The 16,235-nt window shown below is 38.2% G+C and overlaps 3 protein-coding genes across 5 annotated transcripts in view; 1 reads left to right on the top strand and 2 right to left on the bottom strand.

The window, feature by feature from the left end:
• Positions 1-2,973: 2,973 nt before the first annotated feature.
• LOC111234882 (mannose-specific lectin-like) lies at positions 2,974-3,557 on the bottom strand. Its single transcript, XM_022763077.1, has 2 exons — positions 3,468-3,557; positions 2,974-3,222 (listed from the first exon to the last, which is right to left on the bottom strand). Exons 1-2 carry the CDS (start codon positions 3,555-3,557, stop codon positions 2,974-2,976), a joined length of 339 nt encoding a protein of 112 aa, XP_022618798.1.
• Positions 3,558-4,827: 1,270 nt separating this feature from the next.
• On the top strand, positions 4,828-6,609 carry LOC111234900 (mannose-specific lectin-like). Its single transcript, XM_022763102.1, has 3 exons — positions 4,828-4,874; positions 5,657-5,832; positions 6,127-6,609. Exons 2-3 carry the CDS (start codon positions 5,743-5,745, stop codon positions 6,361-6,363), a joined length of 327 nt encoding a protein of 108 aa, XP_022618823.1. The 5' UTR covers positions 4,828-4,874; positions 5,657-5,742; the 3' UTR covers positions 6,364-6,609.
• Positions 6,610-11,152: 4,543 nt separating this feature from the next.
• The window catches only part of acss2 (acyl-CoA synthetase short chain family member 2), a 28,755-nt gene continuing 23,672 nt past the window's right edge, over positions 11,153-16,235 (bottom strand). For all 3 annotated transcript variants that reach the window (XM_022763099.1, XM_022763100.1, XM_022763101.1), the window contains 8 exons: positions 15,576-15,708; positions 15,295-15,351; positions 14,610-14,690; positions 14,379-14,487; positions 13,325-13,393; positions 12,974-13,150; positions 12,556-12,630; positions 11,153-11,648 (listed from right to left, as the gene is read on the bottom strand). In XM_022763099.1, coding sequence (XP_022618820.1) covers positions 11,521-11,648; positions 12,556-12,630; positions 12,974-13,150; positions 13,325-13,393; positions 14,379-14,487; positions 14,610-14,690; positions 15,295-15,351; positions 15,576-15,708 — 829 coding nt within the window. In that variant the 3' untranslated portion in view covers positions 11,153-11,520. The remainder of the gene's footprint in view (positions 11,649-12,555; positions 12,631-12,973; positions 13,151-13,324; positions 13,394-14,378; positions 14,488-14,609; positions 14,691-15,294; positions 15,352-15,575; positions 15,709-16,235) is intronic.

Below are 16,235 nucleotides of genomic sequence, written 5' to 3'. Positions count from 1 at the left end.
ATTCTTCCTCAGATCTGTGTCTGTGAAGAGAGTTCTGCTGGTCACTACCCAGGATTGGAATGTGGGTTGTAGTTTATGACTCTTATCTAGAGAGGGACAGAGGAAGGGAGGTTGGTGTGTGTGTTCATGCATGGCACAGACAGGCCACGATTCATACCTTAGTGTTAATCAGTCCTTTTGTTGTTACTTGTCCTATACAAGAAACAATCAAATATCAATAGACAAAGTCTTATTGTTACAAACTGGAGATTTTGCCTATATTCTCCAGTTGTCTGGTGTCCATTGGTTAATCCTCTGGAGCTGACCCTTTGACCTTTGGTCTGGTTCTGTGTCGTTCAGACATGCTAACAGCATGGTCTGTTTGTGGAAGAGGGGTCCTTTGTCTCTGTTTCCTATCAATTTGATAGTTTGATGGTGGGAAGAGTCGCAAAGTGTCAATTGTGGGTCCGTAACTCTGCATGTCCTTACAATGAACTTCCTTAATGGCTTGTGACTGAATGCCAGGCCAGGTATGTACACTACAACTCAGTGACGTGCGGTGAGGTTCATGGCTGGTGAGGCACTGACTTCATCACTAGCGCCCTCTACCATGAGGCAGGAGAACTGCGTGCCTCACCCAGTGCGTCTTCGCAGCCGTTTTATGATTGCTCAGCACAAGAAACACGTTACACACATACAGTTGTTGATAAAATACACTGTACATTATATACCTCAGCTAACTAAACTATGGAAATTTATAATATAATTCATATAGCAAAAGTGTTTGAACATTTTAATAGCGACATACAGAGAGATAGCAATACGGTCTCACTGCACAGCAGGCCAGCAGTTAGCCGAGTCATTGCGCAATCCACGGTGAGGCTCAGCTGGCTGCTGCCTCACCGCAAGTCTCTTCTCAGTATTTGAACAGTAAATGTCAAAATTCAGCGATTTTGAATAAAAATAATCTAAAACTGGTGAAGTTAAATGGAAAATAACTTTACAGTATAATCACTGTATACATATAACAATTTAATTAATTTTTTTTCTTTTTACTTTTTTTTTCTTTCCATGATGACTGCACGTCACTGCTACAACTGGACCAAATGTCCACTGAAGCAACAAAGATAGATAATTCATCATGTATTATTTATTTAAATTTAAGTACATTGGCTACACTCATGTACTGTACTATTGAAGTGGCAGTATGTATTCTGTATGTTGTCTGCAACGAAACTAGTTTACCATCATGGGGATTAATGGTGTTAACTAATGTAATCTTATATTGAGGTTTCATGACTAGACTAAAATACACTGGGCCACACTGGTACCTGTCAGACCCAAAAGCTGTCAGGTGTGCCATAGAAGGCGGGACTTTCAGAAACATCAAAGACTGTACCCTCAGTGTTAAATGTGTCTGTCATTGATGATTTATTTTATTTCCAATTAAGCATTACAGTTTATGTTAAAAGCTAAACAATGTCGTGTGTGTGTGTGTGTGTGTGTGTGTGTGTGTGTGTGTGTGTGTGAGAGAGAGAGAGAGTGTTACTGGTGTTCAGACAGAGTACAAGGCAAATTTTAGAAGCTGTGCAATTACATACAAAGACACAATTGAACACAAATTCACCCGGATGCGAAACTCGTGTGATTTAGCTGTTTTCTACACCAATGTCAAAAATATGGACCAGACTGAAACATACCTTTTCATGACAGTAGCAGTAGCAAATCTCTCTTTTTGTGATGCCAGTCTTTCCTGTGTTGAATGTCTCGACATCTTCACCTTTTACCTTCCTGGTTGAAGAAATATTAGGATTATTTTAGGATGGGAAAAATATATATATATATATATAATATGATATGATAATCTGCTCCAATTATCCAACAATGTTGTGTTATACTACTGTTGACCAATATGACGCTCGTACAACTGAACGTAAAATTGTCCAATGTTACGACCTCAAGTTTGATACGGCTTAAATGACAGACTCCAGTGACAATGCAGAATCCTGTATTTACCTGTCTCGATGTTGTTAATCTTCCTTGCTCATCGTCTGGACTGTAGACGAAGCACAGAGGAGAGGCGGGAACTTGGGTCTTGAGGAGCTGTAAGATTTATTTACTGACAAACAATCGGAAGTGCACATACATTCACTGCTACAAACCCCAGCTGCATTGCTAACTGCTAACTAACTAGCAAACTTCTCTGGTCGCCAGCCTCACCTATCTCTCTCTCTCTCTTTCGCCCGCTACAGACAAACCCACGTACTGCGCTATCCCTGAAAGGCGCTGTAGCACTCTTCTAACAATATTCTGTCTGAAACTTCTCAAACCGAGAACTGCACAGAGATGATAAATCAGCCTAATTTGCATGTTTAACTGCTACTGCTGCCTCTTAACGGATAACGTCCAGTTTCCACGTCTGCGCATGCGTATAATGCTGCAATGTCATAACTGATCTCAGAATGGTGGAAGCTGAGACACAGACAGTTCGACAAGCACACTTTGGCTATAGTTAATCACCCGTCAGATCCGAGGATTATCCTTAATGCGCATGCGCAAACCTTAAATGTTTTTTTATTTTTTTAAAATTAAAGTCATTTATTTCAATGGTTATAAAATGGTTGGTTATATGGATGGTTATAAAATGTCATCACTTTATCCTGTCCGACATTTGAGTTAAATTGTCATAATTAGCAAATGTGAATTTTTGCGTTATGTCCAAAAACATGTTTTGTGTGGCCACAGTGACCTTGGCCTTTGAGTCCACGAGAACATTTGTACCATATATGGAGACATTCCTTCAATCGATCAATATTTGTGGTGAGTTCAGGCAATTAACGTCATAAATATCCAGTTTCGCTCTACAGAGTAAAGTTTGACACAATAATACACATAAAGCAGTGAGTAATTAAACATAAGAGCTCTTTATTTCAATCTCAGAGCAAACTATGTTTCTTGCCACATCATGAATTCTGTCTGAAATTATCCGTGCTACTATTTTCCAACACTCCAAATTCTCTTTCCATTTTGGTCAAGAACCAGTTGACCCTCATTATACATCGTCAGGCGCAATCTAGTAGAGCATTGGTTTGAGTAGGTGCCAGACGCCCACAGAGGTTTATCTTCTTTGTTGTACATAACCAGGTTGTTATCCTGTTGCAGAAGGATTCGAAATGGGTTTTTGCCATAGGTATTTGATGCCCAAATGGGGGACCAGGTATAGATGACAAAGTTGCCATCATCCTGTGAGAAGAAATTATGTACAGATAGAAATTTTTTTAAGGTTTTTTCTTTTCTTTTTTTTCATTCATCAGTTTTAAAATAATACAAAAAAGTAAGTAATTTTAGGCTGCAAAAATCACACAGTCACAATAAAATTCATTAGGAAGGACGTCTCTTGTGTATTTACAGTAAACAGGAAGTTCTTCAATACTATGAAGCACTTGAAATTGGACCATAGACCAAGGTAAGAGTATTTGTTTCTTCACCTGGAAGACAGCTTTGAAGTTGCCATTTTCACTGGTGAGGTACTCCCCCTGACGCAGCTCCTGGTCAGTGCTGATCGAGTTCTTGTTCATGATCCTGGTGACAAAAGGGTTAAAAATGGTTTAGTAACTCAAGTGTTATTCAATTTTCAAAGCAACACAGCAACACTACTGCAAGATGACATTTTTTCCTTTAAGTTCTACATATTTTACTAATCAGTCTCCTTTTACATTGTATTTTTGTTTTATTGACCTTTATTATTCTACATTTGATTTATTTTATACCATGTGTCAATTTAAATCATCAACCTGTCTTTTATGACTTTCATTTCACTTTCTCTTTTATTCTCCCTACATGAAGTGTTTTGGGCTACATTATGTTTATTAAAGGTGATATGCTATACAAATAAAGATATTATTGTTATCATTGTTGTTACTATTATTAATATAATACTATAATAATAATAGTATTTAATAAATGCTGTAACACACAGTGACTGTATTAACGGCGGGAAGAAACACCTGTCACCATCAATGAGTCAAATGAGGAAACCTTTGACACCTGAAACCAGCGCATGGAAGGTTACTTTTGAAATGTAATAGGTACAGATTACTAATTACCCAGTTAAAAATGTAATAAGTAATGTAACTGTTTTGATTATTTCATCACAGTAATGTAACTTATTATATTTAGTTACTTTTCAGTACCATTTATAGTACCAGGTTTTTTTTTACTTAAATAGTATTTTAATTGCAGAACCTTTAGTATTTTTTAATATTGTTGTATTGATATTTTTAATTCACTGAAGGATCTGAAATCTTCTTCCATCACTGGACATGAGATTTCCAAAAGAAATGAATTCTGAACAACTGCAGCTTGTTCATCTGCTTCTCAGACCTGCTACAACTGGTGAGTTTCATCCCTGCTGTCTTGTATTGTTACAGTACATGAATGAATGAATGAATGAATGAATGAATGAATGACTTAATTCATTTATAGACAGATGTGTTGCATCTGTCTGGGAGAACATTTTAACAGTTGGTTTAACTTCTGGTTCATTTAAGGAGATTTGAGATCAGGATTCTGCAGAATAACAAAGTGGACCTGTTATAATTAATGGTAATTACTCATTAATTGGAGGTTCTGATTCTACATTTGACAACAGAATATAAGCAGAGAACAAAACGTGTAGGTTTATTTATGAGGGATGACCGGGTCGAAAAGCGCAGAAAAGTCTGACACGCCTGCGTCATCACCGCTCACAAACCAGTGGGTGACGTCACAGTGGGTTGCCACTTGGGCAGCAGCTACAGTTTAAGAACCGCTTGGAAATGGGAAATTGGAAATTGCGTGGGTCCTTCAGAGACTGTCGTCGCGAAGTTTTCCCTGCAAACCTGCTTTCAATCACGGTGAGTAAATTCACTCATGCAGTAATTTTTATAATGAGAAGTTTGTTTCATTTGTCACAGTCATGATCGTACGACAGATTGTAATACATCCTTAAGTCATTGATGGTAATAGGTGTTTTTCTTCCCGCCGTTAATACAGTCACTCTGTCTGTGTTACAGCAGTTACTGTCTCATATTGCAACTTCAGAATATGTAGGCTATAATATGAAGGGGTTAGCTGACCTCACCTTAAAAATATATTCAACTGTTAATCACTCAATATGATTCGAAGCAGGAACCTGAGGAAATGCAATGTGTTAATGAGCTGATCTGTACGTCTGACATTTTTTTTAAATGCACATCACTGATTGTTAGGGTCTATTCTAAAAATGAAATTTAATATTCTTTATTAATATAATGGACATAATATGTTGGCAAGTACTAACAAGGACACTGTCAGACATTTTTGACCCTGGAAATTAACAATGTGCATCTTTATTGAAGCCGAGACAGGCCATACTGGTAAATATTTTTTTACCCCGTTATCTGAACAAAGCTTGTTATCCCGAGATAATGAGATATCATCAGGGGAAAACGAGAAAATTTTGTCTTATCCCGAAATTAGAAGATAATTGTCCAGTTGTCTCGAGATAACAAAGCTTGTTTTTCTCATTATAATTGAGAAATTAAAGTTGTTAATCAGAGAGCTACGCATTGATCAATGCATCAGAGAATATTTCAATTAAGGGCAGTAATCAGTGTCTTTTCATACGGATTCAGACTAACTTTAATATCCTTCTCAGGCTTATTGGACAGTCAACTGAGCCCTGTGGAAAAAGCATCAGCTGGCGGACGCTTAACTGTTTTTAACCCTTTTGTCACCGGGATCATGAACAAGAACTCGATCAGCACTGACCAGGAGCTGCGTCAGGGGGAGTACCTCACCAGTGAAGATGGCAACTACAAAGCTGTCTTCCAGGTGGGGAAACAAATACTCTAATCTTGGTCTATGGTCCAATTTCAAGTGCTTCATAGTATTAAAGAACTTCCCGTATACTGTAAGAGACGTCCCTCCTAATGAGAGTCCGACACTTATTGTGGCTCATGATGTAAGTGACAGGGACAGATATTTTTCGTGTGATTTTTGCAGCATAAAATTACTTACATTTTTTCGTATTCATTTACAATTGATAAATGTAAAAAACAAACAAAACAAAACAAACAAACCTTAATAAAATTTCTAACTATAGCTAGATAACTTCTTCTCTCACAGGATGACGGCAACTTTGTCATCTATACCTGGTCCCCCATTTGGGCAACAAATACATGTGGCAAAAACCCATTTCGGATCCTTCTGCAACAGGATAACAACCTGGTTATGTTCAACGAAGAAGATAAAACTGTGTGGGCCTCTGGCACCTCCACCAGAATGAACCTGACCGTGACTAATGAAGGTCAGCTGGTTCTTGACCGTAATGGACAAACAGTTTGGAGTGCTGGAAAAAAGTAGATGTGAGATTGAAATAAAGAGCTCTTATGTTTAATAACTCACTGTTTTATGAGTATTATTGTATCAAAATTCACTCTGTAGAGCGAAACTGGATATTTATGATGTTATCTGCGTGAACTCGTCAACAATAATGATTGTTCTCTTGGACTCAAAGGTCAAGGTCACTGTGACCACACAAAACATGTTTTTGGACATAATTTAAGAATTCATATCTGTTAATTATGAAACAATTTAACTCAAATGTCTGACAGGATATAATGATGAAGTGATGTTATTTTATAACCAAATGGTCAAAGGTCAAGTTCATAATGTTCTGTAAAAGTTTTTTACGTTTTAATTTTTTTCATTTGTTTTATGTTAATAAAACTATGTAAATTACCCCAGGAAAGTTACCAAAATACAGTGATCTATAATTAATCTCATATTACAGTTAAATTACATATTTTTGTTTGTATTTATTCACATGTGTATTTCATAATTTATTCTTTGTTTTTTTTAAATTTCAAACACTTTGTGTTTCCAGAGTGTACTTGTGGTGGTCTGTACATTTCATCATTGTTGCCTCGTCTCCGTCTCTTTATTATCTCTTTCTCTTTCTTTATAGTATTTTGGAGGTTCTTTTTTTTTTTTTTTTAAAGAGCTGATCAATAAAGTTTGCTTGCATGTAATATTGCTAATAGAAAAAAATCGAAAAGCTGGGTTTCAGCCACTGGAAGCTGTCAGAGCCTCAGGAACTGAATTTTGACTTGATTCTGTCTAAACAATATACACATAACATGCTTCAGAAAAAGCTGGGACATGCATTTAATTATTTACATATATTACATACATATATATTACATTTTTATAAATACTATGTACAATAATCAATCCCTCCGCCTTTCCTTTTTATGTTTTCTTGCTCTTTTTGATTTTTTGACTTGTCAGACAGTTTCAAATATTATTTAGATTCAAAGGAACCAGAGCAATGAATTGTGGATATTCATAGGTCATTAAAAACAATTGTAAAAAACTGCCATAAAATTAAAAAAAAGAAGAAGAAATAAAATAGAAGAATGGTTCAAAAAGAAGCATGAAAGGAACGAACCGAAATGTTAACATTATAAGAAAAAAAGAAGTTTAGATGTAAATGTAAACGCATAGCGCACTGGTGATTCAGAGAACTGTGTGTAGTCATTTGTCCCGTGCTGATGAATTCCATATGAACTGTCATCTGACCATATCCAACATTTTTTTTTGTTAACAGGGAGCAAACGAAGGACATTAATTTTTTTTTTTTTTTTTTTAATTTACAATTGCATGCAACTTGTTTTGGCATTGTCAAGATAAAATAATACGTCCCAAAGAGCTGTCCTATTCCTCTTTACACCATTTGAGCGCCCCCAGCCTCTCACACTCAATCACTTACCAGGTGACGTCAATTAAGTCTGCGAGTGTTCAGGGCTCAAGCCTCAGGGGGGACATTGGGATCGGTCCAGTGTCCAGATGGAGCCACCTAGTGGAAAGGTAAGAACATGTGACAATGACCAGGTTAGGTAACCAATAAAGTTTTCACACACATATAGGTCAAGACTATAGCTTTGCCTTATTTGGGTAAAGTACAAAAATGTGTCAAAACCATATGTGACACATAGGAATACATTGACCCCGAGTATCTTTTTAAGTTGAAATATAATGTGATATAATGTAAAACTTTCACAATATTGAGATGTGACCACAACCCTGACATCGTGAAGGTCATCCCCCTTTCAACAACAACACAAAGCAGTGGATAAATAAAGATTATGTTTCCCATCAAACCCAGTCATACAGGGATAAAAATCCCCAAACTACACAATATTGACAGCAAAAATATTAATATATATTAAAATATTAAAACTTATCTGTTGTCAACAGCCAACATGAGGTTTAGAGATGTGATTTTGATCCTTCAGGAACCTTAAGGAAAAATATTCTTTCTCCAAAAATAGATCACATACTCCTGAATCCAACAGTTTTTAAAGGAACAGCCAGAGACAGGATGAGAGGCAGTAGTCATGTCCATTTACTGTCATTGCATACACTTTGATACAAACAGGGAAATGAAAACAACACAAAACTGAGCATGAACAGAGGAAAAAAAAAAAACAAACAGCAAAATTGTCTTTCCTTTACCCGAGTTATTATACAGACAAAAACGCTTCTGAATCAAATAAGCAGCTGCACTCTTCTTTAAACATTAGATACAGTTATTAGCTTTATACATCCAGCTCCACTGTTACTTAGGTTGGCACATTGAGACACAAACAGCAAAAAAAATAAAAAAATAAAATAACATAATGATGAATCTAAATGAAGTCCTGCTTTGCTCAAATCACAATCACAGATGTCAAACAAAGGAAACTAAGACTAGAAATCTTTCAAGCCCCAAATCAGCTCAGAGTCCAGATGTTTAGCCGGCTCCAACTGAATTTTCATGTCGTGAACAGTGCGTTGGTTCAGCCTCTCAGCACAGGCAGAATCTTGAAGTCAGAGATACAGATTTTTGTTTGGAAAAATCATCATTTTTATCCAAAGAGTTGGAATATAAGAGCAAAACAAGACATTTGCTCCATTTAAGGATAAGTCTGGTGATATTCTACAATATCAGATGTGGATTGAAGGTGTTGTCCAGTCACTTAGTATTCTTCTGTACAGTTGTTGCACTTGCGAGAGACAAACTGAAAACGATCAGAGGCTGTAGCAGAGGCCAAGATATCCTGAGAGTTAGTTTTTAAAATGGGTCAAAAGTGCCTGATCCTACACTTCCCATGATGCAACAAGTCGAGACTTTCATCAGACGCTGCCTGGTAAATACCTACGTCTTTACCTCTTTCAAACTCAGTGTCCACAGTTTGCAGTGGTGGAGGAAGAATTTACATCATTTACTTACATACAAAGTGGCAAAACCAGACTATGAAAAATACTATTTCACTCAAAATTTTACTTAAGTGAATGCACAGGAGTACTACAAGCAGAAAAGTATCAAAAGTAGAAGTACTCATTCTCATTATTGTGATATTATTTTTCCGGATCATTATTACAAATCTATTAATATACGGGCAGCACTCGATTGTGAAGATGGTCCAGCTAATTTGAATTATTTCATATACAGTTTGGTGCTTTAATCTATAATAACGTGCGACGTATTTCAAACACTAGTCACGTGTTTTGCCTGTAAAATTTTAATCTGAAAAATAATCAACAAGGGGGTCCAAAAGTCTGATGGGAAAAGTTGTCTCAGACTTCTAGAGAGATTATCTTAACACAGAAATACTCTACTAAAGTACTAGTACTCCGAAAAAACAGTACTTGAGTAAATGCACAAAGCATTTTTTCTGATATAAATTTGTTGACACCAAGCCTGAGCCAAGACACCCGAGTAAAATCGAAGCTCTGCCAGACCCACAGAAGACATTTTTAGGGCTGCAACTAATTATTATTGTCATCATCAATTAATCAACAGGTTATTATTGATAAATTGATCCAAAAACTGTCAAAAAAAAATTTCCCTGAGCTTAATGTGACATCTTCAAATTTCTTGTTTTGTTCAACCAAAAGGCCAAAAAAGTGAAAAATGAACCGAAACTTTTAATCAGTTATTGAGTTGATTGATTATAATCATTTCAGCTCTTCACATTACACAACTGCATTTAGTAAACTAAAAATCAATGAAAATAGTCCCCAACAAAGTCACAATTTCCTCCTGTTTGTTTGAAAACTACAGTGAGCAGCTGGTTGGAGTAAGGAGATGAACTGAAAGATTGTTGGTTGTTTTTTTTACATAAAATATTTTGAGAGACGATAATAAGAAAATGATGATAACACCAGTTTTATCCTTAAAGATGATTCAAAATTCTTCAGTGAAGAGGAGCTTTACCAACGATGTCTTATTCCTTACTGAGCTTTATCTTTGATTTAAAGGACTCAACATTTATTATTTTCACGATAGTGCTCATATCATGATACAGACTTCCCTTTCAGTGTTTATTCTGGCTTAGAAACAGTTTTTTCGGAGTTAATGGGAAATACACAATCACATTATTTTCCTTTTTTAACATCAGACCTGCAGTCGGTTTGGAGCTTTTGCGTCTGGAGCTGAGCGCTTGGTGTCCGGGCCACATGAAGCTGAACACACTTTCCCTGTTTTCACCAGGCGGACAAGAAACAAGAAGAGCCTGCAACTAAAAGAAGAAAAAAGGAAAGGAACATACAAGCGCGCAGCCACACAAACAGAAATACTCAACAAAACCTACGTCAAAAGCGAAAAAAAAAACAAAAAAAACAAAAACAAATCAAATCTACACACCTTTTAAAAAAATTACAATCGAAATTAAAACTAGTAGAAATGTTGAGCGTTCTCAAATTTAGCTAATCATCAGTGTACATAACAGTACTATGGCATCGAGCGAGGGGAGGTGACGTTTTATTAACTACAGGTAGCACTTCACATGAGCCTTATTCCAGTGTAGAAACCCGTCCTTTAACCACAGGGAAACCACTGAACTGTACAGGTACTGCATCTATACTTTTACTGAGCACTTACATGTTAGATATTGCTGTGTATAATTGGCTAAAACACTAGGATAAAAACCAGATGAAGTGTTACCCAGTTCCACCTCTTCCACAGCAGGACGGTCTTATCCAAAAACAAACCTCTAGCTTCCCGCTCTCTCTCACACACACGCGCACGCACGCGCACGCACGCACGCACGCACGCACGCACACACACACACACACACACACACACACACACACACACACACACACACACACACACACACACACACACACACACACAGGCATTGTTTTATTAACAGCAGCAACTATGTCGACTTCTGGAGAACATTTATTCCTGCAGACTGATGTCCTTATTGACCCAGAGATGTAAAACTAACCAGACAGATTGTTGTGTCGCTTCCTGCTGCAGATTTTTCTTTCAGTATAAAAGCAGTGACGTCACTTTAAATACAGGATTCAGATCCTCATCGGGAGGCTAGAGGTTGTTTGCTGGACAAGACCAAGTTTGTGGAATTTCTCCTCCTCCTCTTCTTCTTCTTCTTCTTCTTCCCTGGTCGGGTTTGTGGCCGCCGGTGTGCGGCTGCGGCCGGAGCCTCCCTGCGGGGATCCTGGAGGCCGTCACACACTTGTGCAGCATCTGTTGTGGAAGAGCTGCTCCACGACCGTGGAGTCGGCCAGCGTGGAGATGTCGCCCAGGTCCCGTTCGTCACAGGCGATTTTGCGGAGCACCCGTCGCATGATCTTACCTGCAGAGAGAGAGAGAGAGAGACAGTGGAGGTCGGAGGAGATGAGGAAAACATGGGAGTGATAAAAAAACAAAAACAAACAAACAAAAAAAAAAAAAATCAAGGAAGGAAGAGAGTGAAAGCTAATTTTAAGAGTTTTAAGGAGCCACTTACCATCGTGTTTTCTCCTGTCTTCCTTCCCCACAAGTTAACAAAAAGCATTCAAAGAGGCTGCTTTGTCATGAAGGTCGATTACCCTACATGGCACGCCACTGCCGTATTTGTCATAACAGCAACGACAGCGTTTTGAAAGTGGAGCATATCAAGCTTGTGGAGCGTCCCATCAGAGGAGGTGATCGTCTCAATAAATTACTTCAGAGAGAAACTTGTTGGATTTTTAAATTTGATGCTTTGGTGTATCCAGGTCTTAATGAGGAAATCGATTTCAGACCTTTCTTGTAAAATGGCTTATACTTATTATAGGGGTTTTTTTTACCCTTTTTTGTTACATATCTTACTCTGATATGCCCTCATACAATAAAGGCATTTTAACTATTCCCTTGTCTCTATGTGCCTCAAGTCCGCCCAGCAGCTTCCTTTTGTTTATAGCAACCATTTCAACTTCAAGAGCATTTGCATTTACATGGATATTTACTACAGCAAAACCAAGAGCACATTGTATTTCCCTTTCTAGTTTTTGTGAAGAATTTTTGTAACTTGGGTGAACTGACCCTTTAAAAACAAAAATGAAACTAGGATTAATTGCAACTTTAATAACCTTTGTCAGTGCTGTGAGTCAGGCAGGTTTGTCTTGTTTTTCTCTGTCAATCTAATCTTGTTCTCCTGACAGACTCACCTGACAAGTAAAATGAAAACCTGCATTTATTCTGCCTCCTCCATCAAACATTTGAATTTTCTGTAAATTTACCGGATCGGGTTTTGGGGAGTCCTGGAGCGTTCTGGATGAAGTCCGGTGTAGCGATGGCCCCGATCTTCTCCCTTACTGTTAACACCAAAAACAAACCATATGAGACTCTGACCTCCACCACACAGTGTCACTGTAAACCAGGTTTCAATACACACATTATGCATCTCAGACACAACAACAAACACATCAGCGAAAACTGTTTGAAACATTTTTCTTTTCATATTTGAATAATATCTTTTACATCTGTGCAGTGGGATTAAGGTTTGGTTAGATTGTTTAAATCTGGTATCGGGGGTTGAGCAGATACTTGTAGTGTCCCATGATGATCTAAAAGCCCGTTCTGAAACTTCTTCCTCTTTGACGAGAATTCAATTCTCAGGTGACGCTGGATAAGACACTAAGAGCTGCGTTTACCCACCTTGTTTTTTGAGCTCGGCCTCCAGCGTGCGGTTGTACGTCACTCCATCGGTGAGGGTTACGAAGCAGTAGAGGCTTTCTCCTTTGACGGGATGTGGTCTTCCCACCACAGCAGCCTCGGCGACAGCCTCATGCTCAGCCAGAGCCGACTCCACCTCCGCTGTACTCAGCAAGTGACCTGGAGGGAAGAGAGAGCGAGAAGAACAGATGCTTACATGTCATTGTGGAGAATGTTTCCCCACATTATAGAGATTCATTTTATTTTGATCGACTACCGACAGTCATCTGCTGAATTCAAAACTAAAAACTCTGTGTCCTGGTACAGCGGCTGAGCACAGCTGAGCAGTCTTACCCGAGACATTCAGCATGTCGTCTATCCTCCCTGTGATCCAGTAGTAGCCGTCCTTGTCTCTGCGGCAACCTGGATGATAAAAACCTCATCAAGATTCAAAAGTATTTTCAACAAGAAGACACTGCCATGACACCCAACGGCCACCAGGGAACAGAGCGGGTAAGCCAGTGAAAGAACACAAAGTGATTGAGATGCAAGTCGGTTTTTAGATGCATGAAGTTTTTTTCGTTAAAAAAAAAAAAAAAAAACTACTTCTAAACCACAGACAAGTCCACCTCCACACATGATGCTTACCATCGCCCATAAAGAACCTTAAATACTACTCACATCTCTCTTGCTGAGTCGTATAAATACTCAGGACTTTATACTGTCATTTCAGATTTATATTCAACATTTGACTCAAACAGTAAAAATCAAACATACAGTAGCTCCTGTGTAGAATTAAAGACTGTCTGTCCCTTTAAAACCAAAAACACTTGTTCAGTCAGCTTTAACTTGATAACGGAGACATTCTGTACCGTCCTGACTTCAGCAGCTAAATCCTGTACCTTATACTTTATCACTAACTCATCAGTCACTCATCATCTGTACAGGAAGGCTGGATGAATTTCCCTACCGACATCATTTCATGATGTTCAGTTGTGAAGTTCTACAGTTAAAGCTTCCAGACTCTCATGTGACAGTAAACCTCTCTTCTGAGCCAATCAGAAGAGAGGAGGCTCTGAGCATGACTTCAGGTAAACACTCGGCGTGGCTAAGAGCACTGACCGATTTGTTGTGACAACATAAAGTTACAGAAGTTCTGACGGCTCGTTTTCAGGCTCAGTTTCTGAATAGAGGCTGTGAGCATTTCTCTGTGGACTGAGCTCTTTGATACTTTCACAGTATTAATATAGAACCAAGACCTGCTTTATAATCAAAGTACACATGAACACCTACTTTCATACTATATGGGACCTTTAAATAATAAACAATGTGAATTAACATCTGTCCTCATCAGTGTGCAGTATCTCTGTGTTACTAGATTCTGAAACGTCCTGTCCTCCGCTCTCACCGTCTCCTGTGACGTAGTATCCAGGGAACTTCTTGAAGTAGGTGGTTTCGAACCTCTGGTGGTTTCCGTACACGGTTCTCATCACACCGGGCCACGGCTGTTTAAACACCTGTTTGAGGACAGAGGCAGAGACACAAGGACCAGGTCAAGCCGGAGACACGACACAACTGTGAAGATGCACAGCGAGGTGTTTGGGTTAAAACACAAGTCGCGATAAACGGTGATCCTGACCAGGTATCCTTCACTCGGCCCCTCCAGCTCCTCTCCGGACTCGTTGAGGATGGCCGGCACCACTCCAAAGAACGGGAACGTCTGGAGGACAGAGATAATTATTTCTTTATTAAAACACTGAGATTAGGTTTCCAACAGAGTCTCATGGAGGGAAATTTCCTGAGGATATTCAACTGTTTGTAAACCTCTAGCACGTTAAGGAACATTGTGTTTTTAGTTGGTTTTCTTCATAATTATTTATTATGGTTTGTGTATTTCTTTCATTTTTAATGTTTAGATTATTCATCGGTTGAATTACAAACTCTCTTGGAATCATTTACATCAGTGGTACTTTGTCTATTTTAAATTGTTCTTGTTTATACGGTTTATTATGTTGTGTGTTTTCATCTGTTCTGTTTCACCATTAGCTAAAAACATTTGTGGTAATTGTAATAAAGTTAAATCAACTCAACGTGCTGCTGCTGCTGTTGTGTAAGAATTAAAATCAAATCAAAAGTCAAAAGAACATTTAAAGCCACTAAAAAAATCTTTCAACGTTTTCTTTCACTACTAAAGTATAAATTACAATCATAGCAAGAAAAAAACAGGGCACCTTTAAAACTTTATTACTTCTAGATAACCTTAAATTTTGCTCCACTTGTACATAAAGTAAATAAATATCATGTGTGTTTTGTTATTTACTCACAGCAGATCCAGGTTTCATGGGCGTGGCTGCAGGTAGAGGAGTTAACACATGTCCACCCTGAAAGACACACGGTGTGAGTACACTGTCTCTCCACCAGGGGGAATCACAGCCCACAGTCTGTAATCACTGCCTCTGAGTGATGGAGTTAAAAAACGGCCACTGGAGGATAAACGTTATTCAATTTCATCAAAAGATTAACTCTTATCTTATAAGAATTCACAGACATCAGTGTTAAGACCACAGGAAGCTCCTCAGTGGACTGTGTAATAATTATAACTCACAGTCTCTGTCTGCCAGAAGGTGTCGACAATGGGACACCTCCTCTCTCCCACCACGGTGTAGTACCACTGCCAGGCCTCGGGGTTGATGGGCTCCCCCACCGTCCCCAAAACCTTCAGAGACTCTCGCTTGTACCTGCAGACAGAGACAGAGCGACAGGCAGGTGAGGGGAGGGGGGAGGATAAAATTAAGTTTGTGAGTAAAAGTGTCTCCCTGTTCTGCTGGATGAATGCTACATGTTTATTTCTGCAGAAAGACAGTTTCCATCCAAGTATTTCTACTTTAGTCGGAAGGTCCTGATGTAGAGAAGAGCACTGAAGGTGGCAAATAACAATATACCCTGAATACTACAACAGTGTTTTTACATTAGTCTGAGCCGGAAAATAATTTTTATTATTAGAGGAGTGAATAAAAGAAATCAATAACATTTTAAATGCTGCTGATTAAATGACAAAAAAGGGTTAAAGTCCCAGGTATGAGTCTGTGTTGTGATTCCATATCTTATATATCTTATCTCAGAAAACATGAATTATAACTAATATTAGCTGACACCAAAAATAAAGAAAAAACATTTTTAAACACTAATTTATAATTTGTTGGAAACACAAATACGCAAGGACATGAACAGGATCGAGACAAAGAGACAAAGAGACAAAGAGACA

Source organism: Seriola dumerili, unplaced genomic scaffold (genome assembly GCF_002260705.1).
Source record: "Seriola dumerili isolate Sdu_G_001 unplaced genomic scaffold, Sdu_1.0 BDQW01000468.1, whole genome shotgun sequence".
Lineage (NCBI taxonomy): Eukaryota > Metazoa > Chordata > Actinopteri > Carangiformes > Carangidae > Seriola > Seriola dumerili.
Note: the sequence above shows the minus strand (reverse complement) of the source record. Positions and strands in the feature narration are given on the sequence as shown.